The sequence below is a fragment of the Pelodiscus sinensis genome, unplaced genomic scaffold (assembly GCF_049634645.1).
Source record: "Pelodiscus sinensis isolate JC-2024 unplaced genomic scaffold, ASM4963464v1 ctg67, whole genome shotgun sequence".
NCBI classification, from domain to species: Eukaryota; Metazoa; Chordata; order Testudines; family Trionychidae; genus Pelodiscus; species Pelodiscus sinensis.
In genome coordinates, this window is record NW_027465935.1 from 566,592 (window position 1) to 593,392 (window position 26,801).

At 53.7% G+C, this 26,801-nt stretch overlaps 1 protein-coding gene across 8 annotated transcripts in view; it reads left to right on the forward strand.

The window, feature by feature from the left end:
* Positions 1–26,801, forward strand: part of NF2 (NF2, moesin-ezrin-radixin like (MERLIN) tumor suppressor) — a 49,367-nt gene that overhangs the window by 12,809 nt on the left and 9,757 nt on the right. For 3 of the 8 annotated variants that reach the window (XM_075916994.1, XM_075916998.1, XM_075916992.1), the window contains 14 exons: positions 275–400; positions 943–1,065; positions 1,434–1,517; positions 7,509–7,577; positions 8,281–8,363; positions 9,319–9,394; positions 9,861–9,995; positions 13,268–13,342; positions 14,943–15,056; positions 16,921–17,043; positions 17,128–17,345; positions 18,934–19,039; positions 19,757–19,887; positions 21,075–21,234. In XM_075916994.1, the coding sequence (XP_075773109.1) occupies positions 275–400; positions 943–1,065; positions 1,434–1,517; positions 7,509–7,577; positions 8,281–8,363; positions 9,319–9,394; positions 9,861–9,995; positions 13,268–13,342; positions 14,943–15,056; positions 16,921–17,043; positions 17,128–17,345; positions 18,934–19,039; positions 19,757–19,887; positions 21,075–21,234 (1,623 nt within the window). Of the gene's footprint in view, positions 1–274; positions 401–942; positions 1,066–1,433; positions 1,518–7,508; positions 7,578–8,280; positions 8,364–9,318; positions 9,395–9,860; positions 9,996–13,267; positions 13,343–14,942; positions 15,057–15,167; positions 15,510–16,920; positions 17,044–17,127; positions 17,346–18,933; positions 19,040–19,756; positions 19,888–21,074; positions 21,235–23,820; positions 23,870–26,801 lie in introns of those variants that run through there. The other 5 variants (XM_075916995.1, XM_075916996.1, XM_075916993.1 and 2 more) reach the window with 5 other exon arrangements.

A 26,801-nucleotide genomic window follows, 5' to 3' on the forward strand; every position in this document is an offset into this window, starting at 1 on the left:
TTGCATGCATATGCAACCATACGTAAGTTGCAACGTTTCAGATCCCAGACGAGGGTTGGTGCGTTGGCTGTAAGAGAAACTCTCTTCTAAATGGAACCGGTTTGATTCGGATTCGCCGAGTGACGCTCTGCATGGGACCCCGTCGTGTTACGTTTGTGGTTGATTTCCGGAGTCAAGCCAGATCTCCAGGGCGGGTTAAAATGGCTGTGGTGTGTCTTTGGAAGGACTTAGAGGAGAGCGTGATTGCCTTTTGCTGTTTGTTCTCTTGCTGCAGGTGAAGTGGAAAGGCAAGGATTTGTTCGACTTGGTGTGCAGGACCCTCGGACTCCGGGAAACCTGGTTCTTTGGACTTCAGTACACCATCAAGGACACGGTGGCCTGGCTCAAAATGGACAAGAAGGTGGGAGGGGACGTTCCTTTTCAGGGGTGCGCGGGGAGGGTTGAGCTGTCCGTGGAAGTCGGGAGATGCCTCCGTGAGAATCCTGGAGGTGCACCAGGAGTAGAACAAGGCGTTGGCTAATCTAGAAGCCTATCAGTCAGGTGATCCGAGGGCAGGGTGATTGTCCTCCAGCCCGGTTAGCGTTCGGTTGTACCGTTAGTCCGTCCCTGAACCATCGCAAAGCCTTGGACTGGAGACCTGAGGGCCCACCCAAGCGATTGGGCACCAAATTGGCAAATGAAATTGAATGTTGATAAATGCAAAGTAATGCACGTTGGAAAACATAATCCCAACTCTACATACAACACGATGGGGACTAAGTTAGCTACAACTATTCAAGAAGAGATCTTGGCGTTATCGTGGATAGTTCTCTGAAGATGTCCACTCAGTGTGCAGCAGCAGTCAGAAAAGCAAATAGACTGCGAGGAATCATTAAAAAAGGGATAGAGAATAAGACAGAGTCCAACTCCGCGGAGTCACTGACTGGTTGTCCGACCCTGCAGGTCCTGGATCACGACGTTCCCACGGAGGAGCCGGTCACGTTTCACTTCCTGGCCAAATTTTACCCGGAGAATGCAGAGGAGGAGCTGGTTCAGGAGATCACACAGCACTTGTTCTTCCTGCAGGTATGGGCCTTCCCCTTGCATGTGGGGCTAAAAAAATGGCAAAAAGACGGTTGGTGGAACCCCCGCTGGGGCTACCTCCTCCCCCCACTTCTTCAGGGAAGCGATATCGGGCATGGGTGGGGACTCAGCTGTCCTTGCTACTCGTGGCTTCTGGTGGGTTTGAAATGGGATGTGGCGGTACACACTGCAGAGGTCTCCCCTGTCTCCTGGCGGGAATGGGATGTGGGGCGGAGTCTGTCTGCATCAGTCAGAATTGTTCCCCGAGCAGGGAAAATATTTTCCTGGCTGATTGGCAGCCTGCATTACAACTGCTGCCGCCGCGTAGCTTTGTTTAGCGGCGTTTTTTTCTCCGGTGATGCTTTGCTCAGGTAAAGAAGCAGATTTTAGATGAGAAGATCTACTGTCCTCCGGAGGCGTCTGTCCTGCTGGCCTCATACGCCGTGCAAGCCAAGGTAGGTACAGAAGCATGATGGGAAATCTCCCATAAGCCCCCAGGGGGCCGAGCGGTTTAGCATTGTTTCCTCGTGCGTTCGGAAGTGCCATTGCACTTTTTAGCTCTTTCTCTCCCGATGGACTGCCGCCGGGGATTATACATCCCCTCCAAGCCTTGCTCCTGCCCATTTTACGTTAATATTGGTGCAAAATTGTTGGGATGAGGGAAATAACTTGAATAAGGTGTTTTTCTGTCCCCTCTTCCTTTCTCTTAGGCATCAGATCCTGGGTCCTCTAATATAGCTGGCCTAGCCAGATCAAACAAAACACGCAGCGCACAGCCAACTTGTGGAACTCCTTGCCAGAGGATGTGGTGATGACCAGGACTTGAACAGGGTTAAAAAAAGAGCTAGATAGATTCGTGGTGGATTTAGCCAGGATGGGTAGGAATGGTGTCCTTAGCCTCTGTTTGTCTTGAAATGGGTGACAGGAGAGGGATCATGTGACAATCTACCATCACTGGGTTGCCTTCTCTTTGCAGAATAAGAACTTAGCCCATACCAAACTCGATTGTGCTGGAGACCTCTGGGTCTTGTGGGTTTTATTGGCTTTAGAAATAAAGCCTCATTTCTGTTTTTAACGGTGTTCTCATTTTCCTTAGGGCTGTTTTCAGCCAGAGAAATGGGTCTTTTAAAATATTTATTGGCTAAGGAGCGCTGTACTGAATATTCATGCCGAACCCTCGTATTCAAGAGCACGCGCGAACGTTTGTTTTGCTGTCTCGCCTTCCCTGTTTCATGCACAATGTACACATAGGCCGTGTCTATATTTTTAGCTTCTTTTGACATAATTAATGTTATTTGGGGTGGGCGTAACCTCCATGAATCTGTCTAGCTCTTTTTTTAATCTTAGTGTGCACAACATCCTCTGGCAAGGAGTTCCACAGGTTGACTGTGCACTGCGAAAAGAAACGACATTAATAACTCCCCTCCCCCGAAGTGACAATGCCCGATTAGCCACTCTGGCCAGCGCTTTTATTGCGTAGCCGTCCTTACAGCGTCGGTCGTTCAAGTGGCAAGAAAGTAAGCCAGAAGCCGAGAGAGGGCTGGGAAGCCAAGAGGTGGCTGATGGAACATTTTTAACGTTCCTAAAATTCCCAGCTCTTCGTTGCGCGTTCTCACAGCGCTTAGTAGCAGGTGGTGCCACCAGGCACCATGGGATGCCTACCCATAGAGTGTGTCTAGACTACAGAGTTTTGTCGACAAAAGTCCACTTTTGTCGACAAAACTATACCTGTGTTTACACTGCCGCTGAGTTCTGTCAACGTAACGGCGACCGAACTCGGCAGTTTTGTTGACGATGGTAAACCTCATTCTATGAGGAATAACACCTTTTGTCGACAGAGTTCTGTGGACAGAAGGCGTTCTTGCATCTACACTGTCCTTTGCGTCTACACTGTCATGTCGACAACGCGGCTTGCTTTGTCGACAGAACTGGATGTAGTCTAGATGCTCTTTGTTGACAGAAGCTTTGTCGACAGTATGTGTCAACAAAAGCCTGTAGTCTAGACGTACCCATAGTGCTTTGCTCTTTCTGTCGCCAGGGACGCTAGCACTGTGGCCACAAAATGTCGACAGTGGGCGGCAGAACTGATTTGAGGAGTTTTGCGTGTCGACGGCCCTTCCATCCCCAAACCTTTCCCTGTGCAGACCAAGGCTCAAAAAGGCCTTTCCTAATACGCCTTTCACAGCCAACAGATGTGCGTTTTCATTGGATTTCACCGATTGATAAGTGCACGTTTGTGTGGCAGTTTTACCTTCATAATAACAAAGAACCCATCAGAGAATTTTTTTAAAAGTCTACTCATCCTGGGAATTACAGTAGATTTCTCCCTCCAGAGTTGTTTTCAAATCGCCGCCGTTTCCAAATGTTGGCGTAGCCTTCAGTTTTCAAGAGCAAGCGTTAGGACGGAGTCTATTGAAAAATCTACCCCTGCAGAAAACATCCGAGAGATTTTCCTGTTTCTTTTCCACGTGTCTTCTTGATTCTCCGCCCGTTCTGCAACGTCACAAGAGGCTGGATTCTAGCCCTGGCGAGAGTTTTTTCCTCTTTCTGTTTTAATTTTTCTTTTTTTGCCCCAATGAATAATGTATTTCGTTGCTATCCAGAATATTAATGCACACAGATTTATACGGCACAGTATAAACCCCCGTGTCTGAGTGATATAACGACAAGCTCAAAGTAGAAACACGATCATAGAATCGGAGAACACTAGAACTGGAAGGGACCTCGAGAGGTCATCGAGTCCAGTCCCCTGCCCTCATGGCAGGACCCAGTACTGTCTCCAGTGATCCTCAGCTGTGGCCCATATGGCTCCCCACGGGCCACGCCCTACCTCTAGGGGGCCACATGGAAAAAACGGAACATTAGGTAAATTATGTATCTTTTTTTCCAAGTAACAGCAGCTGTGAGGGGGGCCACAGAGGTAAACGAGGCTCAGAAGGAGGCTATGAGCAAAAAAAGGTTGAGACGCACTGGTCTAGACCATCCCTGATAGATCTCTATCCAACCTGCTCTTAAATATATCCAGAGATGGAGATTCCACAACCTCCCTAGGCAATTTATATCCGAATATAATCTATACGAATAGGCAGGGCTCGACAAACTATACAATCTACACGCCCGTGGCGAGTAGATTTCAGCCGCGCGCCCCGTTCATTCGCGGCGCGCGCTTGCGCAATGCGGCTCTTCCGCATGCGCAGTACGGGGCTGGCAAGTGGTTTTCGCCGCCGTTTGTCAAGCCCCGCGAATAGGCAACAAATACTAATTGTATAGTGCGTTTAACAGAACCCGAATCGCTGTGCCAGTTTTTGAGTTAGACTGCAGTGGAAACGTGTTTGCCAAAGCACTTGAACTAATATCCCTTGCGATCGTTTGGCCATTAGTGGATTGTCATTCTTGAGTAATTAATGTTTTCCAGTGTTTTTCCCGGCACGCATACTTCTTTGAGACAGGGATTTTCTTGACCATATTCAAATCACACATTCCTTATGTAGCCGTCGGCCCCCCAGGATAGATCGCATCCATCCTCGTTATCATTTCTTTCCCATCCAGAAATCATTTTTCTCCCTGTCGGAAGTTGAACGTTGTTCCCTTCCAAATCCTGCGTTTTTATACCTGTTCCCCCTGTTGACGGGTGTTGAGTAATTCGATCTATGCAGCCTGTTCTGAGAAGCGCCGGGTTGCCTGGGGCGCCGCATCTCTCAGGATCAATCCAGCGGCCTCTCGATGGTATTAATTTATCTCCGAGTCCGTTGTGGCGTATTGCAGACTTCCTTTGCATCTGGGTTGGCGCGAAATCAATAGCACTCTCTGTAATCCCCACTCGTCTGAGCGTTGACCGTTTTGCCGCTCCGAGGTTGTGTGCCGAGATTGATTCTGGTGTTTGTGAGTGTTTGGCGGGGCCGCTCGGGCATTAAATGGAGACTGATTTGGGATGTCTGTCGAGTGCCTATTGTTACGGCGCTTTATTATTTGCCTGCCTTGTCGGGATCTCCCCCCGGAGAACGAGAGACAAAGGGCATTTTCAGCGTGAAATGATTGACTCGGGGAAACGGCGCCCGGTCTTCCTAATAGGATGATGCCGTAGTGTGACTCGGGCCATGAGAGGTGAATTAAAACCAACGCATTTCCCTCACGCTTCCCTTGTAAATCATTCCCTTGTCAGTCGAGCGGTGCGTTATGGGCCCTGTGCCGCGTTTCATGCTCACCGCAGAGGGTGCATTTGCGCCGATGCTCTTTAATCGAGGCACTAAGCCTGGGGGAGAGGTAGATACGCTGGAGGGCAGGGATCGGGTCCAGAGTGACCTAGATACATTGGAGGATTGGGCCAAACGATATTGGATGAGGTTCAACAAGGACAAGTGCAGAGTCCTGCCCTTGGGACGGAAGAATCCCAAGTATTGTTACAGGCTGGGGACCGACTGGCTAAGCAGCAGTTTGGCAGAAAAGGATCTGCGGGTTACAGTGGATGAGAAGCTGGATGTGAGTCAACAGTGTGCCCTTGTAGCTGAGAAGGCTAATGGCATATTAGGTGCATTAGGAGGAGCATTGCCAGCAGATCTAGAGAAGTGATTTTTCCCCTTTATTCGGCACTGGTGCGGCCACATCTAGAGTATTGCGTCCAATTCTGCCCCCCCCCCCCACTACAAAAAGGATGTGGGCGCATTGGAGAGGGTCCAGCGGAGGGCGACCAAAATGATTCGGAGGCTGGCGCACATGACCTACGAGGAGAGGCGGAGATATTTGGGCGTATTTAGTCTGCAGAAGAGAAGAGTGAGGGGGGATTTGAGAGCAGCCTTCAACTTCCTGAAGGGGGGGTTCCAAAGAGGATGGAGAGAGGCAATTCTCGGGGTGGCAGATGGCAGAGCAAAGAGCAATGGGCTCAAGTTGCAGTGAGGAAGGTCTAGGTTGGATATCAGGAAAAAACAATTTCCCGAGGCGGGCGGTGAAGCGCTGGGATGGGTTCCCTAGGGAGGGGGTGGAATCCCCATCCCTAGAGGATTTTAAATCCCAGCTTGACAAAGTCCTGGCTTGGTTGATTGGTCCTGCCTTGGGCAGGGGGCTGGACTTGATGACCTCCTGAGGTCTCTTCGAGCCCGACGATTCTATGATTTCTGAAGCGTTGGGCCAATTTCGTTGTACAAGACACTTGACGTGATTTAGAATCTCGCCCTAAGAATGACCGGGCACGCTTTTCAAAGGCGAATAGTATTTTGTGAGCCACGGTGTGGAAGAGAACTTTTGGCGGGGGGGGACAGATTCCTGTCTGAGATATGTCCCCTACTGGTCGGGTGAAGTCCCTCTTTAAAAACTGTCCCGAATGTTAAACGTATGAAATAGGACATGGAGACGTGACCGAAAGCAGGGAACCCGCTGCATCGGATGAGTTGCTGGTCTTGGCCCACGCTACAGAATCATAGAATACTAGGACTGGAAGGAACTTCGAGAGGTCATCGAGTCCAGTCCCCTTTCCTCATGGCAGGACCAAATACTGTCTAGACCATCCCTGATAGACATTTATCTAACCTGCTCTTAAATATCTCCAGAGATGGGGATTCCACAACCCCCCTGGGCAATTTATTCCAGTGTTTCACCACCCTGACAGTTGGGAACTTTTTCCTAATGTCCAACCTCAACCTCCCTTGCTGCAGTTTAAGCCCATTGCTTCTTGTTCTGTCCTCAGAGGCCAAGATGAACAAGTTTTCTCTCTCCTCCTCATGACACCCTTTTCGATACCTGAAAACGGCTCTCATGTCCCCCCTCAGTCTTCTCTTTTCTAAACTAAACAAACCCGATTCTTTCAGCCTTCCTTCATAGCTCATGTTCTCTCAACCTTTAATCATTCTTGTTGCTCTTCTCTGGATCCTCTCTAATTTCTCCACATCTTTCTTGAAATGCGGTGCCCAGAACTGAACACAATACTCACGGGTACAACTGGACCACACTGGCCAATGCCTGCTCTTCTCCCTCCCCGTGTTTATTGTAAGGACGGGGGATACTGAGATGAAATGTAAGGGTATGTCTAGACTACAGGCTTTTATCGACAGAGGCTATGTCGACAAAACTTCTGTCGACAAAGAGCGTCGAAACTACAGCCAGTTCTGTCGACAAAGCAAGCTGCTTTGTCAACATGACAGTGTAGACGCAAAGGACAGTGTCGATGCAATAACGCCTTCTGTCGACAGAACTCTGTCAACAAAAGGTGTTATTCCTCGTAGAATGAGGTTTACAGCCATCGACAAAACTGCCGAGTCCTGTCGACGTTATGTCGACAGAACTCGGTGGTAGTGTAGATGCAGATATAGTTTTGTTGACAAAAGTCCACTTTTGTCGACAAAACCCTGTAGTCTAGACAGACCCTAAGACTGTAAACGGTTCTGAGCTCCTCCTCAGCTGAAGTCTGTGTAGGTTGCCGTCTGACCCCTGCAGTGTTTTGCTTTTCTTTTCAGTACGGGGACTATGACCCCAGCGTTCATCAACGGGGCTTCTTGGCGCAAGAGGAGTTGCTTCCGAAGCGGGTAAGGCATTCAGCCAGGACCGACGCTCTATGGCTGGCATAGCGATTCCAGCGGACCTCGGTCACGCTGAACGAGGAGCCCTTAATTAGTATCTAGGTTGTTGTCGTGGAGATGGAAGGGAAGGTTTTCTGCCTGCTTCCTTTGGCCGGAATAGCCGCTGTATTTGCAAGGCTTGTGGGCTCGCTGTGCTCCGAAGGGCTGACTGCGAGCTGGTTCCAGGTGTGGGCTTAGCTTGGTTTTTCTTCTCACAACCTGTGGAACTCCTCGCCAGAGGATGTTGGGAAGGCCAGGACTTGAACAGGTTTAAAAAATAGCTAGATAAACTCATGGAGGTTAGGTCCAAAATACTTATTAGCCAGGATGGGTGGGAATGGTGCCCCTAGCCTCTGTTTGTCTGGTAATGGGCGGCAGGGGAGGAATTACGGGATGATTCTGTTCACTCCCTCTGGGGGACTTGGTATTGGCCGCTGTCGGCAGACAGGACCCTGGGTTAGATGGCCCTTTGGTCTGACCCAGCCTGGCCATTCTGATGTTAGTTAGAAGTGGAGAGCAGCGTGCGGATCGGGCGTGGGAGGGATCTGAGGGGGGAAAGAAGGGCGTTTGGAGTAGGAGGTCCTTGGGTCTCGCTCATTGATAAGGTGATGAGACGAAGCCCCGAGGCAGGCCCGAGCGAGCTGAAGCTTTCTCATCCTGCCCCGCGCAGGTCATCAACCTGTACCAGATGACTCCCGAGATGTGGGAGGAAAGGATAACAGCCTGGTACGCGGAGCATCGAGGCCGGGCCAGGTGAGGAAATGTCTCCGTTTGGTTAGTCTCTGAGAGACTGCAGCACTATTTGCTGTTTTTAAATTTCTCCGGTTACAACCCAAGCCAGCTCCCGCTCTGAACCTCTCCGGCTCTGAACTTAGCCACCTCCCCCAGTCTCTGGGAACCTTGAGACCTCCCTATAACTCGTGGGGCCGGGCCGGGCCCCGCTCATGACAACACCCTGACCCTTCAGAAGTAAACAGCCGCCAACCTGCAATGGACGATTGTTAAAATCCCCGGGTGGTGAAATTGACCAAAAGAGCCAGTGGCTTTGGTACACCCCATGGAGCTAGACCCTGGCTACAGAAGAGCCACTTGCGTTACAAATACCGTATGGTGGGCGGCGGGAGGGGGAGGACGTAGGAGCAGTGCTGTCTTGGGTCCCTAAAAGTCAGTTTTGCCGGGTAACTTCCCAGGCGTGCCCGCGCCGTGCTTACAACGCAGAACGGGTCGTCCCAGTGTTTCGCGCCAGGTGGCTTTCTCAGCTGGGACACTTTCTGCCACCGTCAGCAGCCGGGTGCACTTATAGCTCTGGCAGCTACCTTCACAGCAGTAGCGCTAGCCCCCTCCCCCACCCCCGCTTCCTCCCCGAATCAGCTGTAAGCACCATTGGACTGGCGGTACGAGAACGTGGAGGAGCGTAGGGATCCGGTAGGAAAACGTGTCTCTCGGCGACGATGATTCCTCGGGACATGAACTAGGATGGGCGGTAGCCCTCTCCCGCCTCTTTGGGGGCACGAGGAACCGCCCACGCAGTCGGCGGACGGGATTGGGGTAGAGGCGGGGCAAGGCGGGAAACGTCGCGACGCCGACAGGGAATCTTTCTCCTTCCTGCTGGGAACCAGACTTGATCTTTGCCTGCGGGATGTGCCCACCAGGCTAAGAAGGAGTCCCCCTTTCCTGTCCATCACCGGGGCCTGTCTTTTCCCGCCAGAGATGAAGCGGAAATGGAATACCTGAAGATCGCGCAGGACTTGGAGATGTACGGCGTCAATTACTTCGCCATTCGGGTGAGTCCAGGGCTCGCGTCCGGTTCTCGGCGCATCTTGAGTCCACGGAGGCGGTGGGGGGCTGGTTTTAGCTTAGCAATGGGCCACTCCCTTTTTCATCGCAGATCGGCCTCACCGCGCCGGTCCCCCGGGATCGAGCGACGCTGCTAAGCGTGCTTGCATCCCTAGTATTTGCGCTGGGCTGTAGCATTGGTGACCCCCCTGGTCTGCAGACGGCTGTGTGGCACTCAGGGTCAGATCCACCAGCGGGCGGTGGGGAGGGGGGTTGGATCAGCTGCTGCCTAAAACCTTCCCCCGAGAAGGCGCGAATGAGTCACCGCTGGCCCCGGAAGCTGGATCCCTGAGGGAGCGTTGAGCCAGGCGGGATGAAGCTAGTCGAACGGAGCCGCGTCGCTCAGCTGCTCCCTGAGTTGAATACCAATCACCGTGCCTCAAACGGAGCCTGCACGGTTCTTCCCTCCTGTAGAATAAGAAAGGCACGGAACTGCTCCTCGGAGTCGACGCCCTGGGCCTCCACATCTACGACCCAGAAAACCGGCTCAGCCCCAAAATCTCCTTTCCGTGGAACGAGATCCGGAACATCTCCTACAGCGACAAGGAGGTAAGGCGTGCTGGCTCGCGTCCGGGTGCTGAGCACCGGTTTCACTCCCACTCGCTCCGGGACACGCAGCCGAGCCTGCCTCGGCCTTTCCGTGCGTTCCCCGGCTTTTGTGCGTTTTTTTCGCGCCCGAGCCCGAACCCCAGAGCTAGTTTTGAATTTGTTTTTCGAGCATTTTCCAAACCATTGACTCCTGCATGCAGATGTGGTCGCTTCCTCTCCGAAAAGATCTTTTGGCATTGGAAAAGGTTCAGAAAAGGGCAACAAAAATGATTCGGGGTTTGGAATGGGGCCTGTATGAAGAAAGATTAAAAAGACTTGGACCTTTCCGCTTAGAAAAGAGGAGACTAAGGGGGGATAGGATAGAGGTCTATAAAATCATGAGAGGTGTGGAAAAAGTGAATAAGGAAAAGTTATTTACTTATTCCCATGATGTAAGAACTAGGGGGTCACCAAACGAAATCGATGCAATTTAAAACAAACAGAAGGAAGTTTTTCTTCATGCAGCGCACCGTTAACCTGTGGAACTCCTTGCCAGAGGATGTTGTGAAAACTAAGAGTTAAAAAAAGAGCTACATAGATTCATGGAGGTTAGGTCCATTGATATCTATTATCCAGGATGAGTAGGAATGGTGTTCCTCGCCTCTGTTTGTCTGGAAATGGGTGACGGGAGGGATCACGTGCGGATTCCCTGTTGTGTTCCCTCCCTCTGGGGCATCTGGCATTGGTCACTGTGGGCAGACAGGACACTAGGCTGGCTGGACGATTGGTCTGACCCAGTCTGGCCGTTCTTATGTTCGAATATATTAAAAGGAAAAAAAAAATTCCCTTTCTGTGTTCAGCCCAGAGGAAAATCTCTTCCCGGAAATATGTCCCGGCCTCGTGAATATAATGAAACGTATTCCTGGTACGAAAAGCAGTTGGCTTTCGCTTTTGCGTTACATTGCTCTGAACCTGCCCAAAGCTTAGTGCAGCCGGCTGAATCTGTGGTCAGGTGATGTAGGCCCAACACCCGTGGTCGCTTTGAACTTCGATTTTTTTTCGGGGACTAGAAATGGCTTCCTGTGAGAATAAGGAGCCATTAGAAAAAGGAGTTCAAATTGACAATTGGGAGTGAAACTGACCAATTCCCTGTCTAAAGAAACTAGCTACTCAGAGAGTCATTAGTAATGGCTTTCAGTCCTGCTGGAAGGGCCTAACGAGCGGGGTTCTGCAGGGGTCTGTTTTGGGACCGGTTCTGTTCAATATCTTCATCCACAATTTAGATATCGGCATAGAGAGGATGCTTATAAAGTTTGCAGATGATCCCAAGCTGGAAGGGGTTGCTAGTAAGGTGGTGTGGCTGGTTCCCGCGTGGCCTAGGGGATAGGGTGCTCGCCTGGGGAGGAGAAGATCATGGGTTCAAGTCCCGCCTGGTCCGGTTGGGACGGGAGGGCCGAAACTGGTCAGCCTCGGGGCAGGAGGGATAATTCATACTGATCTGGAGAAATGGTCGGAGGTCAACAGGATGAAGTTTAAACAGGACAAATACAAAGTGCTCCACTTAGGAAGGAACAATCCGTTTCACACACACAGAACGGGAAGCGACTTTTAGGAAGGAGTACGGCAGAAAGGGATCTAGGGGTCAGAGCGGACCACAAGCTAAATATGAGTCAACAGTGTGACACTGTTGCAAAAAAAGAAAACATGATTCTAGGATGCATTCACGGGAGTGTTGTGAGCAAGACACGAGACGTCATTCTTCCGCTCTTCTCTGTGCTGATTAGGCCTCAATTGGAGTATTGTGTCGCGTTCTGGGCACCGCATTTCAAGAAAGACGTAGAGAAATTGGAGAAGGTCCAGAGAAGAGCAACAAGAATGATGAAAGGTCTAGAGAACATGAGCTATGAGGGAAGAGTGAAAGAACTGGGCTTGTTTAGTTTGGAAAGGAGACAACGGAGAAGGGACAGGATAGCGGTTTCCAAGTATCTAAAAGGGTGTTACAAGGAGGAAGGAGAAAAATGGACAGGACAAGAGGCAGGGGACTTAAATTGCAGCAAGGGAGGTTTAGGTTGGACATTAGGAAAAACTTCCTACCTGTCAGGATGGTTAAACACTGGAATAAATTGCCCAGAGAGTTTGTAGAGTCTCCATCACTGGAGAAATTTAAGAGCAGGTTGGACAGACATCTATCGGAGATGATCTAGACGGTGCTTGGTTCTGCCGTGAGGGCAGGGGACTGGTCTTCATGACCTTTCGAGGTCCCTTCTATCATGTCAGTAATCCTCACGCGGCGATGATCACAGATGGACCTTAATTACGAGAAGCAGGCTTCCTAGCAGTATATGAGAGCTGTCTGGACACAGCGGAGGTGTCTCATTGATTGTAATAATGATCGACTGTAGCTAGAATGGCCTTCCACTTTTCAGCCCAACCCTCTGGCGAATAACAGAGGGGTGGGGTTAAAATTCAAAAAGATCCATGCTCACCGGCCTATGCGAAAGACTTGGATTGTGTTGTTATGTCATATCACCCCGGGAGGAGGACATAAGATCTGTAACGTCGGGGTTGAATTAGCCAAAGTCCTGGAGAATAGACGGTATGGGAGATAGAGACTAGAACTGTGGATGAGCTATAGCTAGGCTTGGAAGGGTTCGATTTTTACGCCCGTTTACACACAAACCCGTGAACAGTTTTGGTGGTTGGTCGCCATTTACAGCTCGACAAAGTCAGAAATCGGCTGCTGGAGCTTGTCGGAGTTTTCTGTAAGGACGTGTATTTGGCGTATTTTTTTCCCATGCACGCTTGACGCTTTGTGTGCTAGCGATCAGAAAGCGTAAGATTCATCGATCTCGGAGATTAAATTGTCCACTCCCCCCACTGCCCCATTGTCTGAAATACCGCGGTTCCTGCGGCTGGGAGATTTTAAATCAATACATGTGGGGAAAGGCTTAAAAATCAACATCAATATTATCCATCAAAATTATTCATACCAAAAAAAAGAAACCCAGTTCTGCCAAGCCTCAATAGAATTATTCGATTCCATCTCCGCAGGCTTTAATGGAGCCCCAACCCCCAGGGCAGCTGAAACTAGTTTTTCTACCCTGATGGGTCACGATTGTTTTTCTCCTCCTTGTTCCTAGCCCCCTATGTCCTGTGGGTCGGACCTCCATCCAAGACCTGTGAATGGGGGATCAGACGTCTCTTGCTTAGCCAGGGCGCTTTGATTCTTTCCGCTGTCCGGTGCTGTGCCAGTGCCCCCGGCCGGTCACCACGTCCTTTCTCTTTCCTTGCAGTTCACGATTAAACCCCTGGACAAAAAGATCGACGTCTTTAAATTCAATTCGTCAAAGCTGCGGGTGAACAAGCTGGTGAGTTTTCCAGCACGGTGTTAGCCTTGCCAGCCGCCACGGCTCTCGAGGATGGCTCCGGGGGCCGTATTTCCAACATCTGGGCTCCTGTGGGTGGATGGCAGGTGTGATACTGCGTGCTGCATGCGGTCACGAAGTTATCGTCTCTGGGGGAGAGGGTGGATCTGCGCTAATTTCTCCCCTTCACTTTCATTTCTCCCCTTTTTTCGAGCCGTCTGGTGATGTCTGCCCTGGAAAAAAAATGTTCTTAGCTCCCTTGTTCCCCAAATCTTTTGCTTCCCCTGGGCTCCCTTGTGCTGATCTGCTACCGTGTCTCCCAGAAACCACTAACCGATCACGATTAATCTCGTGAACCATGCCAAGGGATTCTCTGAAGATGTTTCTTAGGCCAGAGGGAAAACGTCACTCACTGGACACGCCGGTGTCTGTGCCTTCGCCGTTGGGCCTGGCCTACTGCCGTAGCATTAACGACTTGTCTGTCCCGATTTCTCCCAGTACAAGTGACCCGCATCATGCCCTCCGAGGGTCCTGTTTTCCTCTGTCCAAACTGTTTTCTGCTCTTCTTCCATCACGATCAGTTTCACTTCCTCCTTTTCCACCGCCCCTAAGTGAGAGGGTGAGGGATGTCCAGTCCCTGGAGTGCATCGTTGAACTGGTTAAAGGGGAGGCGAGGGGGCCGCTCCAGTCCCCACCCCCCGGCCGCAGACAGGGGCGTCTCCGGGCGGGACAAGGAGGAGGGAGAAAAATTCTTCTCCTTGACGCCTAGTGATTGGACAAGAAGCAAGGGGCTGAAATTGCAGCGAGGGAGGTTGAGGCTGGACATTAGGAAAAACTTCCTACCTGTCCGGGTGGCGAGAGACTGGAATAAATTGCCCAGGGAGGTGGTGGAATCTCCGTCACTGGGGATATCAAAGAGCAGGTTGGATAGACGTCAATCAGGGATGATCTAGAGCGTAGGTTCCCAAACTAGGGCACGCCCCCTTTGGGGGGGCATGAGGAAATTCCAGGGGGGCGTGAGGTGACCCAGACCCCCTGTCAATCCTTGTCCCCCTCCCAAGAAAGAGCCCAGTCTGTGCAGCTCAGGTTGGCTGGGGAGGGGGAGGATGGAGCATCCCGAGCAGACTTCAAATGGCCGCCTTAAAAGGGCAATGCCTGCTCTGTTCTTAAAAGGGCAATTTTGTAAATTTTTTTTTTTTTTTTGTTCAACAAGTTTTGCTGCTATTTTGACGGGGGGGGGGGGGATGAGGGTTTCTCAAAAATCAAAAAGGGGGCGTGATGCTGAAAAGTTTGGGAACGACTGATCTAAAGGATGCTGGGTCCTGCCGTGCGGGCAGCAGACTGGACCTGATGCCCTCTCAAGGTCCCTTCCAGTTCTACGGTTCGATGATTCGTTCTGTAACCCTCCTCCGATGGTGCTTTTGGACCCTGGAGGGGGCCTTGCGCTCCCGCACCTAAGGAACTGCCATGGGATGTAGACCGCTGTGAGGGTAACGCACTCGACCTTCCAGTGCCTCAGTTTCCACATCAGTAGAATGGCAACGAATCAGTCACCCCTATAGGCATGTATTCATTCCTTCCCTCTCCTCTTTCTCCGGAGCAGATTCTCCAGCTGTGCATCGGTAACCACGATCTGTTCATGCGGCGGAGGAAGGCTGACTCCTTGGAGGTGCAGCAGATGAAAGCCCAGGCCCGGGAGGAGAAGGCCAGAAAGCAGGTGAGAGCCTCCTTGCTATAAACATCAGTCTGCGTCCGACCCCATCAGAAATCGCGCCCTGCGGTCCCCGAGCCTGCATGCTCATTCGGTCCTGGCCTCTCTCCGCCCCAGGGCAGGCGGCAGGAACAGCCCGTCGCTTGTAGCTAATAAGCGTCCGTCAACCCATTGGACTGTACGTATCACTGCTTTCTGTTCGGAGACCTTTTCCGCTCCCTGGACCCCACCCGGTGGATCTGCGAACCGCTGCTCGGAACAGCAAGGAGGAGGGAGAAAAATTGTTCTCCTCGGCATTGTGGGGGCCGGGCAGGAGCCTTGTCTCCAGTTTTGAAGATGATGCGCCACTAAGAGGCTTCAGGGTGGGAGGGGGAATAAGTTTTGATGGGCACGTTTTGATACGCGAAGATTTTGGTAAGTGGCTGAGGGCTGCACTTTTCTATGGAGCAGGTGCGGGGTCTGGTTCCAAGGTTGGGTGCACCAGGGTGCTGGGGTGCAGGAGAGGTTGTGGGGTGTGAGTGGGAGTTTGGGTGAAGGAGGGGGTTGGGATCTGGGTCCGGGTCCGGGAGGGAGTTTGGGTGTAGGAGAGGGTGTGGGGTGTGAGCAGGAGTTTGGGTGAAGGAGGGGGTTGGGATCTGGGCCCGGGTCTGGGAGGGAGTTTGGGTGTAGGAGGGAGTGTGGGGTGTGAGCAGGAGTTTGGGTGAAGAAGGGGGTTGGGATCTGGGTCAGAGTCCGGGAGGGAGTTTGGGTGTAGGAGGGAGTGTGGGGTGTGAGTGGGAGTTTGGGTGAAGGAGGGAGTTGGGATCTGGGTCCGGGTCTGGGAGGGAGTTTGGGTGAAGGAGGGGGTTGGGATCTGGGTCCGGGTCTGGGAGGGAGTTTGGGTGTAGGAGGGAGTGTGGGGTGTGAGCGGGAGTTTGGGTGAAGGAGGGAGTTGGGATCTGGGTCCGGGTCTGGGAGGGAGTTTGGGTGAAGGAGGGGGTTGGGATCTGGGTCAGGGTCCGGGAGGGAGTTTGGGTGTAGGAGGGAGTGTGGGGTGTGAGTGGGAGTTTGGGTGAAGGAGGGAGTTGGGATCTGGGTCCGGGTCTGGGAGGGAGTTTGGGTGAAGGAGGGGGTTGGGATCTGGGTCCGGGTCCAGGAGGGAGTTTGGGTGTAGGAGGGAGTGTGGGGTGTGAGCAGGAGTTTGGGTGAAGGAGGGAGTTGGGATCTGGGTCCGGGTCTGGGAGGGAGTTTGGGTGAAGGAGGGGGTTGGGATCTGGGTCCGGGTCCGGGAGGGAGTTTGGGTGTAGGAGGGAGTGTGGGGTGTGAGCGGGAGTTTGGGTGAAGGAGGGAGTTGGGATCTGGGTCCGGGTCTGGGAGGGAGTTTGGGTGAAGGGAGAGGGTTGGATCTGGGTCCAGGAGGGAGTATGGGTGTGGGAGGGGGTTGTGATCTGGGGTAGGGAGTTGCTGGGATGCCAGAGACGGGTTCTGGATGGAAGGCACCTACCTAGGTGGCTCCTGGCCGGCAGCCCTGCAGGACTCCAAGGCCAGTTCCCTGCCTGCCGCAGGCTGCTCAAAATGCCTGGCTGCTCCCTGGGGCTGTATCTTGCCCGCCCCCTGCTTCAGGGGTTAATGGGGCAGGGCTTGGAATTTGATGGGCTCCTGAAGCCAGAACGGAGACGCGCTGGGTAGGGGCCCAGGAACTTGGAGGACCCCCTGGCTCTGGAGGTGGGGCCTGGGTCGACGTTTTATCACTCCATTTGAGGTGAACCCCGCGGAGCTTTGCAGGGGGCCCCAGAGAGGGGCTAAGCGTCCCTGGCTTGTCCCCGGTGCGTTGAATCCGGAGAGGCCGCCCCCGCGCGCCGGTCTCAAAATGTGGCGCTTTCTCCCCCAGATGGAGCGCCAGCGGCTGGCGCGGGAGAAGCAGATGCGGGAAGAGGCTGAGCGAACGCGGGACGAGTTGGAGCGGAGGTTGCTGCAGTTGAAGGAGGAGGCCACAATGGCCAACGAGGCCCTGGTAGGTGTTTGTGGGGCTCGCCCTCGGTCGCGGAGCGGGACTGCCCCGGGGGACGCTCACCGGGCGTTTTGTGCCGGCCCCCAGATGCGCTCGGAGGAGACGGCCGATTTGCTGGCGGAGAAAGCCCAGATCACGGAAGAGGAGGCCAAGCTGCTAGCCCAGAAAGCGGCGGAGGCGGAGCAGGAGATGCAGCGCATCAAAGCCACGGCCATCCGGACGGAGGAGGAGAAGCGCTTGATGGAGCAGAAGGTGCTGGAGGCCGAGATGCTGGCGCTGAAGATGGCGGAGGAGTCAGAGAGAAGGTCAGAGTGGGGGGACCCGACACCTGCTTCTCCCCTCTCCTTCCCAGATTGCCCCGGGGATTTCGCAGCGACCCAGCCCCCACCCCCACCCCCCATCATTCCCTCCCCCCCAAAGCAAAAGTTTTGCTGCTATTTTTGTTTTTCAGCCTTGGTCAGTTCCTTTTGTTTGCTCAACAAATTTTGCTGGTATTTTTGGGGGACGAAGGGGGGGGGTTTCTCAAAAATCAAAAAGGGGGCGTGATGCTGAAAAGTTTGGGAACCCCTTGGGCTAGAAGGTAAGAGCCACCAATTAATATACTCATGGAGGATCCCCCCCATGGGCCAACACTTAGGGTGTGTCCAGACTCAGGGGTTTTTTCGGGAAAAGTAGCCTTTTCCCGAAAAAACTTCCCCTGCATCCAGACTCAAGCCGCGTTCTTTCGAAATTATTTCGAAAGAACGCGGCTTTTCTTTCGATGGCGGTAAACCTCGTTTCACGAGGAAGAACGCCTTCCTTCGAAAGTTCCTCTTTCGAAGGAAGGCGTTCTTCAATGTAAAGAGTCCGTCTTCGAAAGAGAGCATCCAGACTCACTGGGTGCTCTCTTTCGAAAAAGTAGATTTTTCTTTCGAAAGATCCGCATGCAGTCTAGACGCGATCTTTCGAAAGATGCTCTTTCGAAAGATGCTTTCGAAAGAGCATCTTTCGAAAGAAGCCTGCAGTCTAGACATAGCCTTAGTTGCAAAAGAGAGGAGAACCCATTTCTAGCAGCCCAGGCCTCAGTTCCAAATTCCCCAACCAGAAAACAATAAAACCTGATGGATTTATCTAGGCGTTACCCTACTTACACATGATGAAGAGTCTTTTTCTTGGAGAGACACATGTCTTCTGTCTCCCTCAGTATCTAGAGAGCAAACTGGTCCAGAGACAAAGGAGAGAAAAACCCCAAAACTCGGTTTGAAATCCCTATCTGCATTTCTGTTGGCTGACCGCTACCAGGCTAGGTACGGGGACATAGTTAACTCCTTAGTCCCCAGCCTGCTGGCCAACCCTCATGGTTATAACACACGCGTGATGCCCACACGACCCAGCGGGTTTCTTTCTTTTGGCCGCTGCTGGATGGGAAACTAACATCTCGGGCCTTTCTTTTTCTCATGGGTTTGAGCTAGGGATGCGATAGTGGAGTCAGTTATCCGATGAGCGAAAGCATATAGGCTCCCATCGACTGCGTGTCTCAGAAGCAGCAGGGAACTGGTTTTTCAACTGGCTCCCCTCACGGACCAGCTCCCGCCTGGCGCCCCACGCGGGACGGCAGGAAGCTCCTCGGGAGTGGGGCTGGAGCGTGCTGGCTGCCATCCCTGGGGACTGTCAGCTAATCGAGTAACGGCTAAGAATTCATGAGGTCACTCGACTATTCAATTCACCGCTATTTAACATTCCTAGTGCGAGCCTGATGTTGGAAACTGCTGGTGGGGGGAGAGGAGAGAGCGTCTCTCTCCCCTCGATAGCGTTCCTTGCCCGATTTGTTGCGGCGGCGTTTCTCAGACTTCCCCTCCTTCCCTGCCCCGCCCTGACGAGCACAGCCCTGACCCTTGTCGTGGCTTGTTGCAGGGCGAAGGAGGCCGATCAGCTGAAGCAGGACCTCCAAGAGGCGCGCGAGTCCGAGCGGAGAGCCAAGCAGAAGCTCCTGGAGATCACCAGCAAGTCGTCTTACACGGTAGGCGGGTTTGGTTTCCCCTCCCCCGTCTTCCCCCCGGCACTCCAGCTGCTTGCCGTCTCGTCGGGGGCATTGTGGGACCCATGCAAACTTCATAAGAACATAACTTTGCTCAGACCCAAGGTCCATCCAGCCCAGTGTCCTGTCTGCCGACAGTGGCTAATGCCCAGAAGGAAGGAACAGAACCGGGAATCATCAAGTGATCCCACCGCTGCCACCAATTCCCAGCCTCTGATGAACAGAGGCCAGGGACACCATTCCTACCCATCCTGGCTAATAGCCATTGGTGGACCTAACCTCCATCAATCTATCTAGCTCTTTTTTGAACCCTGTTCAAGTTCTTGCCTTCCCCGCATCCTGTGGCGAGGAGTTCCACAGGTTGGCTGTGCGCTGCGTGAAGAAAAACTTCCGTGGGTTTGTTTCAAACCGGCTGCCTGTTCATTTCCTTTGTTAGATGGTGGGAACAAGTCCATAACTTTTCTTTACTCACTTTTTCTGCTCCAGTCGTGATTTTAAAATAAGAGGACCATCCCGTCCGGGCAAAACAGAGACTTGCTCGGCCAGTGTGTCTGGAGGTCGCTGAGGCCCCTTCTGTCGGTGATTTAGCCAGCAAGGCGGCGGCTCGTCGCCCAAGCGCCCTTCGAGAGCTCGCGGCGGTCGGGCCGGCCGTTGCCTGCTCTCCTTCCGACTGACGCTTCATCCGCCCTCTCTCTTCAGCAGCCTCTGAACTCAGGTACCACCGCCCTGCCTGCCGACTCGCCCAGCTTCAGCCTCCTCGGCGAGAGCCTCTCCTTCGACTTCAAGGACACGGACATGAAGCGGCTGTCCATGGAGATCGAGAAGGAGAAGTAAGTGGCCGGCCTCGAGTGGCCGCGGGCGTCCACAGAGCCGGGGGTTCAGGATGCAAGCTCTGGGAAGGAGTTTGGGTGCATGGGGACTCCCATCTTGGGTGCAGGAGGAGGTTCAGGGCTGAGATAGGGGGCCGGGAAGCCGGCTCTCGCTGGGCCCCGTTGAACGTTGTGCGGCGGGGCTACGACAGGCTCCCTCCCGCCCTGGCCCCGCACCTCTCCTGAAAGCAGCAGGAATGGATAGCAATCCCGCCGTGGGCTGCCCCTCCTCGCTAGGCCCCGAGCCCACGGATGTGTGGGGCTGGGAGCTGAGATGTGAAGGGCAGCGTGTGTGAGGATGACAGAGACCCACACGCTGGGTGACGGAGATTTGCCTTGCCAGCCCCCCTGCGTTCCCCACCCCACCCCTTCTCCCTGCCAGCAACCACTGCTTTAAAGGGGCCTATTGTTTCAACCGTGTGGACCCCCCTCCCTGTCCAGATCAGGAAGCTTTAGCACATAGGTTCCCAAAATGGGCTGTGTGCCCCCCTGGGGCGGCATGAAAAAATGGGGGGGGGCACAGTGACCCAGCCCCCTCATCAAATCCCCCCCCTCCAAGAAAGAGCCAGGTCCATCCGGGGCAGGGGGAGGATGGCGGGTCCTGGGCAGACTTCAAAATGGCCACCTTAAAAGGGCAATTGCCTGCTCTGCTCTTAAAAGGGCAATTTTTTTTTTTTTTTTTTTTTGTCAATTTCCCCTGGAGTACTACTGGTCCTGGGAATTAAAGGGGGTGGTGACTGTTTCAGTCCTGGTCAGTTCCTTTTTTTTTTTTTTTTGCTCACGTTTTGCTGCTATTTGGGGGGTGGGGGAAGAGAGTTTCTCAAAAATCAAAAAGGGGGCGTGATGCTGAAAAGTTTGGGAACCACTAGCACATCTTGGGTAGAGCAGAACTTAAGCCACTCCCCCTTCCCCCAATCCCTATCCCCTTCCCACTCTTGGGAAATCTGGCCTGGCGGATGCCGGACGAGCCACCTTTTCCCCCCTGCGTGGCAGTTTTGCGCTTCATTCGGCCCCCTGTCCTTAATAACGTGCAAAGCGGCGTGTGAACCAGCGTGACCGCTTCCACCCCCCCCCCGGGGATGTGGTGGGGTCCTTCTTGGCGCCGTTTGACCCCCCCAGGCCACGTGGTTTTTTTGTGTGCCCGCCAGGGTGGAGTACCTGGAGAAGAGCAAGCACCTGCAGGAGCAGCTGAACGAACTGAAGACGGAAATCGAGGTGCTGAAGCTGAAGGAGCGGGAGACCGCCTTGGATCTGCTGCACGGGGAAGCCGCCGAGCGCGGCACCGGCAAACACAACACCATCAAAAAGGTACCCGCCTCGCACACGAGGAGACCTTGTCCCGTTTCGATTTGCACTCGTCCGTGACTGGGCAAGATTCCGGGCAGGACCGCTCAGTAGCCTGGGAGAACCGCAGGGTTTCTTTTTATCCAGCGGCTTCAATAAAACGCCTCATTGGTATTCATCCAGGCTGCCTCCCATCTGTTCTCCGCTGGGAGACATCCTATGCAGAGGGATCCTCGCTTGGATCCAGGCAGCCTGTAGCTTCGACCCTTCCCTTAGCGTGGCATGACAAAGCGGGGACACGGGGGTGGCAGATGGCCTGGCCGTAAATCTTGTGCCACTGTCAATACCGAGAGGAAGCGTCTCTCTTGGAAAAGTCCCTTTTCTTCTGTTCAAGTGACTCTTTGGTCTTCCCAGTCGCGGGGGACTGTAACCGGGGCCTGATTGGGTTGTGACTGGTATTAGTAGGGTTGTCCGATAGTGTCACAAAAAATCCAGAACGTGGTGGGGGGGGGGGAATTAATTGAGGCGGAAGGAAAAAAAAAAAAAAAAGACTGATCTTGTTGAGAAAAAAAAAAGAATCAAAGAATATTAGGACTGGAAGGGAAGGTCATCGAGTCCGGTCCCCAAAAGAAAAAAAAGGAAACCAAACTTGTTGAACAAAAAACAAAATTAAAGCGCCTTTAAATTCCTCTCTCCCCCCCGCCAGACGCAGCAGGGGGGAAAAAGGTCGCTGCGCCTTTCGATTCCCGTGCCAGCCGCAGCAGGGGAAAAATGTCCCCCCGGCCTTTCGTTCGAGGAAAACAGAAAATCCCGGCTATTTTACATGTCCGATATTTTCTGTTTGTTTTTTTTTACCGGATGGAAGACGCGATTACTGGCTGTTCGGGCGAAAACTGGACACTTGGCAACCCTAGTGATTACTCTGGAAAAGTTGAGCGTAAGGAAGAAGAAAAAAAAAAAGTCCGACTTATTTAGCACCTGGCTTTCAGGCAGGCTTTTTCCTTCTGGAAGGTTTGCAGTGCCTATGATCTGTGCCAGGGCTACAAGGCCAACCGTAAAGGCTGGTCCACCAGGAGAGCCCCGGTGTATAAAAGAATCGCACCGGAGAATATTAAAACAAAGCGTGTCGGCGGTCTCGTGCGCTCTGCCTTTCGCCGGGGAGCGTCTGAGTCCGCTGCCACGAGGCACACGGAGCAAACGAATCGCGTCCGTTTCCCTTCCCGCTTTGCTGCGCGGCGTCAGATCCCGGGGAGAGAGACGTCGATGCGCCCGGGCCTCGTGTGCTTGCTAACGCTCTTCCGTTGCGAGAGAGCCCCCCCTTTTAAGATGCTAAATGTGACCCCCTCTACCTTCTCCCGACGGTGAGAAGAGGGGCTCCCACTTGTTCGGGGACGTGGCTGGGTTACGGAGCAGGCTGTCTCGGCTGACGCTGGAATCGTCTCCTCTCCGCTTGTGTTTGGTCGTATTTTCTGAGCGGGCAGCTCTTGTGCCACGAGGCCATGTTGCCTAGTGGATAGAACACTGGGCTAGTTCTCCAACGCCGGGTTTTGCTCCCAGGGCATCTGCTGCCTTTGGGCAGGTCACTTGACTCGTGCCTCAGTTTCCCTGTCCCCAAAACGGGTCGAACCCTCCCGGTATGATATTTTATATTTAAAATATAACATCATCTATATAGTAGCCCAATGTCTGTGACTCTGTAATGCTGAAATGTTGGCTGTTGCCTCTGGGGCGGCGCTGTTGTGTCACGTCCTTTGCCTCCCGCCGTGGTGCTCGGCTGACTTCCGCGCCGCACAGCCGGGCCGCCACGGGGGAACCCAAACAGCCGCTTGCTCCCCCGTGGCGGCCTGGCTGAGCAGCGCAGAAGTCAGCCGGGCGCCACGGCGATGACGTGCGGCGTGACAGTGGCTCCAGGCCCCGCCCCCTGGCTGTGACCGTCACCACCCTGCCCCCCCCTTCGCCTCTCGCAGGTGTGCACGGCCAGGGGGCGGGGCCTTTGCCCCCCACCGTGGCACTCGTCTGACTTCTGCGTCGCTCAGCCAGGCCGCCTCGCGGGAGCAAACGGCCGTTTGGGCTCCACAGTCCCTCGAGGCAGAGGCAGGAGGGGAAAGAGAGCGACGGAGAGAGAGGCAGGAGGCGGAGGAGAGCTGAGAGGGAGGGGGGGAGGAGACAGAGAGAGAGAGAGACGGACGTAGAGGAGAGACCCAAAAATTGCATTTTATGACGGGCTATTGGCTCGTATTATAATAATGGCCGATGAGAAATGCCGATGACCCGCACTCCCAACACACAGCCCTACCTCACCGTGCGGGTTTGTTTACGATCTCCGCCAGGGGAGCAAACGTTTTAAAGCAGAGTCTGTGAACAGGAGGCGTGCCAGGTGAAACGCAGGCCGCTTGGTCGGTGCCATTCGGGTCCGAGGGGCGCTCATCTTCCACGCTCTGACAAAGGGGGCGATTTGAGGCCCCCGACGTAGAGAACTACCTGCCTCGTGTTCCCCTCCCTCTCGCGGACGCTAAACGCTCCAGCCCACCGTTGTATACGAGTGCGCCAAAGAATGCGGCTTCAAATCACGGAGAGTTTGTTTTTGTTCGTTTTATTTTGCTGGTTTAGCCTCAAGGCCAGGGCAGAAGACCTATCTGCATTTGAGACTTATTCCCAGGTACTCTGTGTGTGGTGATGGGGTTGTCGTCTGTCGTACTAACTGGTGCATGAGCTTGTCCCCCAAACACGCGGCTAGCGCCGGCTGCAGCCCCCCCGAATGCCTGCACCCCGCCAGCGGAGAGACCCACGCCCGTGTCCCATGCCACCCTCAGAAGAGCGTGTCAGGGCTAGCCGCGTTGTTCGGGCGTTTGCTGCCGCTGTCTGCTCGCTTCTGTCCGGAGTCCTCTGTCTCGGGGTGGGTCTTGCTTGATGGAAGCCGAAGGAAGACAGTCCGCAGGGAGCGGGCGAAACGCAGCATGCCTTCCCTGCAGGAGGGTGGCAGCCGAGCAGAACTGCCAATGAGTCCCCTCCCCCCTCCCAAAAAAAAGCAAAAACTCCTCACTCCGTCTCGGTGCCGCCCCGTGTGTTTCCAGACCGGCTCGGAGGAGAGCAGCAGGTAAGCGTAGAGTCTGCAAGCTCTCGACTGCGAGGAAACAACGAAAGCCAGCTGGTGTTTGGAAGCCTCCACCAGACACCCCTGGGAGACTCACCCCGTCGGGGAGACGCGTAGGTACCCGGAGTCGGTGTCTCGGCTGCCGATTTGGCTCGGATGGCTCCGCGTCCGGCGGGTGTGCTGCTTAGAACGGTGTCGATGACTAAACGCGCGGCGTTTTCTCTCCCCCTCGCTTCGACTCAAGCCGAGTTTTGTGACCTGTTCGGTGAGCGAGGCCCCGGACGTCAAAGAATTTGTTGAGGGGTGGGTTTCCCCTCGCTCCTTGCCTGCCGTCCTGCAACAGCGCCCTGGAAATGTTAAAGGCCGTTTCGGTCTCGGCTTCCCCTGCCTCTTGGGGGCACAGGTGTTGCCCTGTCCGGTTTTCACCGACTCCGGGAATGGGGAGGCTTTTAGTGCCTCTGTCTCAGCCGGCGTTTCGCAGGGTGAACGCCACGGGGGCCAGATTAGGAGCCTAAACGAGCCAATGAATCTTGATTTTCCTAATCTCTCCGGGCCTGATTCGTCTCTGTAAACAGCGCACAACTCCAGTGTGGTCAGCAGGAGCAGGCGGTGGTCTCTGCAGCTGAGCCTGGCTCTACGATCTTTCCGATTTTGATCTCTTTCTCACCTTGCGTCCCTCTTGCCTTGCCTTATCCCCTTCTCCCCCAATATACTCAAGAACCACCATGCTGGTTGTCTACGAAACGGGTTTCTCCAAAGCCTCGGTCTGTGCTCGCCTGGGTGCCGTTTACTGACGTGTGCGCCTTTGTGTAGACCCTGAACGGCTTCAGAGGTGGTGTCTCTCTTTACGGTCCCCACGGCGGGTATGTCCCGATCAGCCGGCCCCGGAGAACCGCAGCCGGCCCCGAGCGTCGCCGGCGGTCTTTGGATCCTGCCGGGGTGACGCGATGCGGGTTCACACCAGGGTCTGCGAGTGCCTGGAGCCGTCTAGATGTCTTGGAGCTGTAAATGTTCAGTCCAGATTTTGCATACACCAGCGGCTCCGGGCCCCAAACAACTTGTTTCTGCTTTTATCACGTCACTGGGAGGTTTGGGTGAAGGGTTCAGCGAGAAGCACACTTGGAGCCTGTTGGGCCATCTCTTAATTGATCGTTATTTTTACGGATCTTTTAATTTGAGCCGACTCTCGTGATGGGCATAACTCCAGCACGAACGACTCTGGGAAGCAAAAAAAAAAATCCGTCAGCTGTAAGAAACGCTGGGTCTGGAAGGAGCCCCTCCTGTAATTAAACTTGATTCCTGGCAAATGTTGTCTTTGTGATCTCTCGGGTATTGGGGACCTGCTAAACGTTTTGTGTTTAATTAGGCGGTTAACATGCGAATCCCTTTTTATGAGCTCGGCACAGCTACCTCATCTGGATCCTATTCCCTTCCCATGCTGCTTGGTCTCTCGGCTGCCGATTTGGCTTGGATGGCTCCGCTTCCAGCGGATGTGCTGCTTAGAACAGCGTCGATGACTAAACGCGCGGCGTTTTCTCTCCTCCCCGCTTCGACTCAAGCCGAGGTTTGTGACCTGTTCGGTGAGCGAAGCCCTGGACGTCAAAGAATTGGTTGAGGGGTTGGTTTTCCCCTCGCCCTCGTTTGCTTTTCTCTTCCCTGGATTTCTCCACCTAGTGCAACGACTCCCTCTGAAGTACCCAGGCTGAGAGCTAGGCGCGATCTGTCCCTGGAACAATAGTGGTCGGTGATTTGGTAGTTATGCACATGGGCGTTGGAATATCTTTTCATGCCGCTGCCTTGCCATGATTGAAGCAAGGTATGTCCAGGTGCCGTCTCTAATGGGCTCCTCAGGTGCAGCTTGGAGATCCCACGGCCCTCGGAGGAGAGGGAAAGGAAAAGAGTCAACCTGTGGAACTCCTTGCTGGAGGATGTGGTGAAGACCAGGATTTTGAAAGAGCTAGATACATTCACGGAGGACAGATCCATCCGTGACTATGGAGGGTGTCCCTAGCCTCTGTTTGTCTGGAAATGGCTGACAGGAGAAGGATCACATGATGAGTCCCTCCCTCTAGGGCATGTGGCGTTGCCCACTGTTGGCAGACAGGACCCTGGGCTAGACGGACCTTTGGCCTGGCCGTTCTGATGTTCTTACGCGATTCCTTCTGGCTAGGTTGACGTTCCCCTGTTCTACACCTCCCGGGTTCAGCCCCGTGTGGGGCGCTGGGGATCAGGGCTTCAGCCTTATCTGTTGACTTCAGCCTTGTGGGGGGCCCTGGGGCTGCAGTTGTAGGGCCCCATTGTCTCCTCCCCACGGCCACAGCGGACCCCAATCGAGAGCTGCCTCTCTAGACCTCCTCTGAGCTGGAAAAACGAAACTGACCAGCAACGTAAAGGAAACTGACCAGCAGCGTAAAGGAAACTGACCAGCAACGTAAAGGAAACTGACCAGCAGCGTAAAGGAAACTGACCAGCAATGTAAAGGAAACTGACCAGCAAC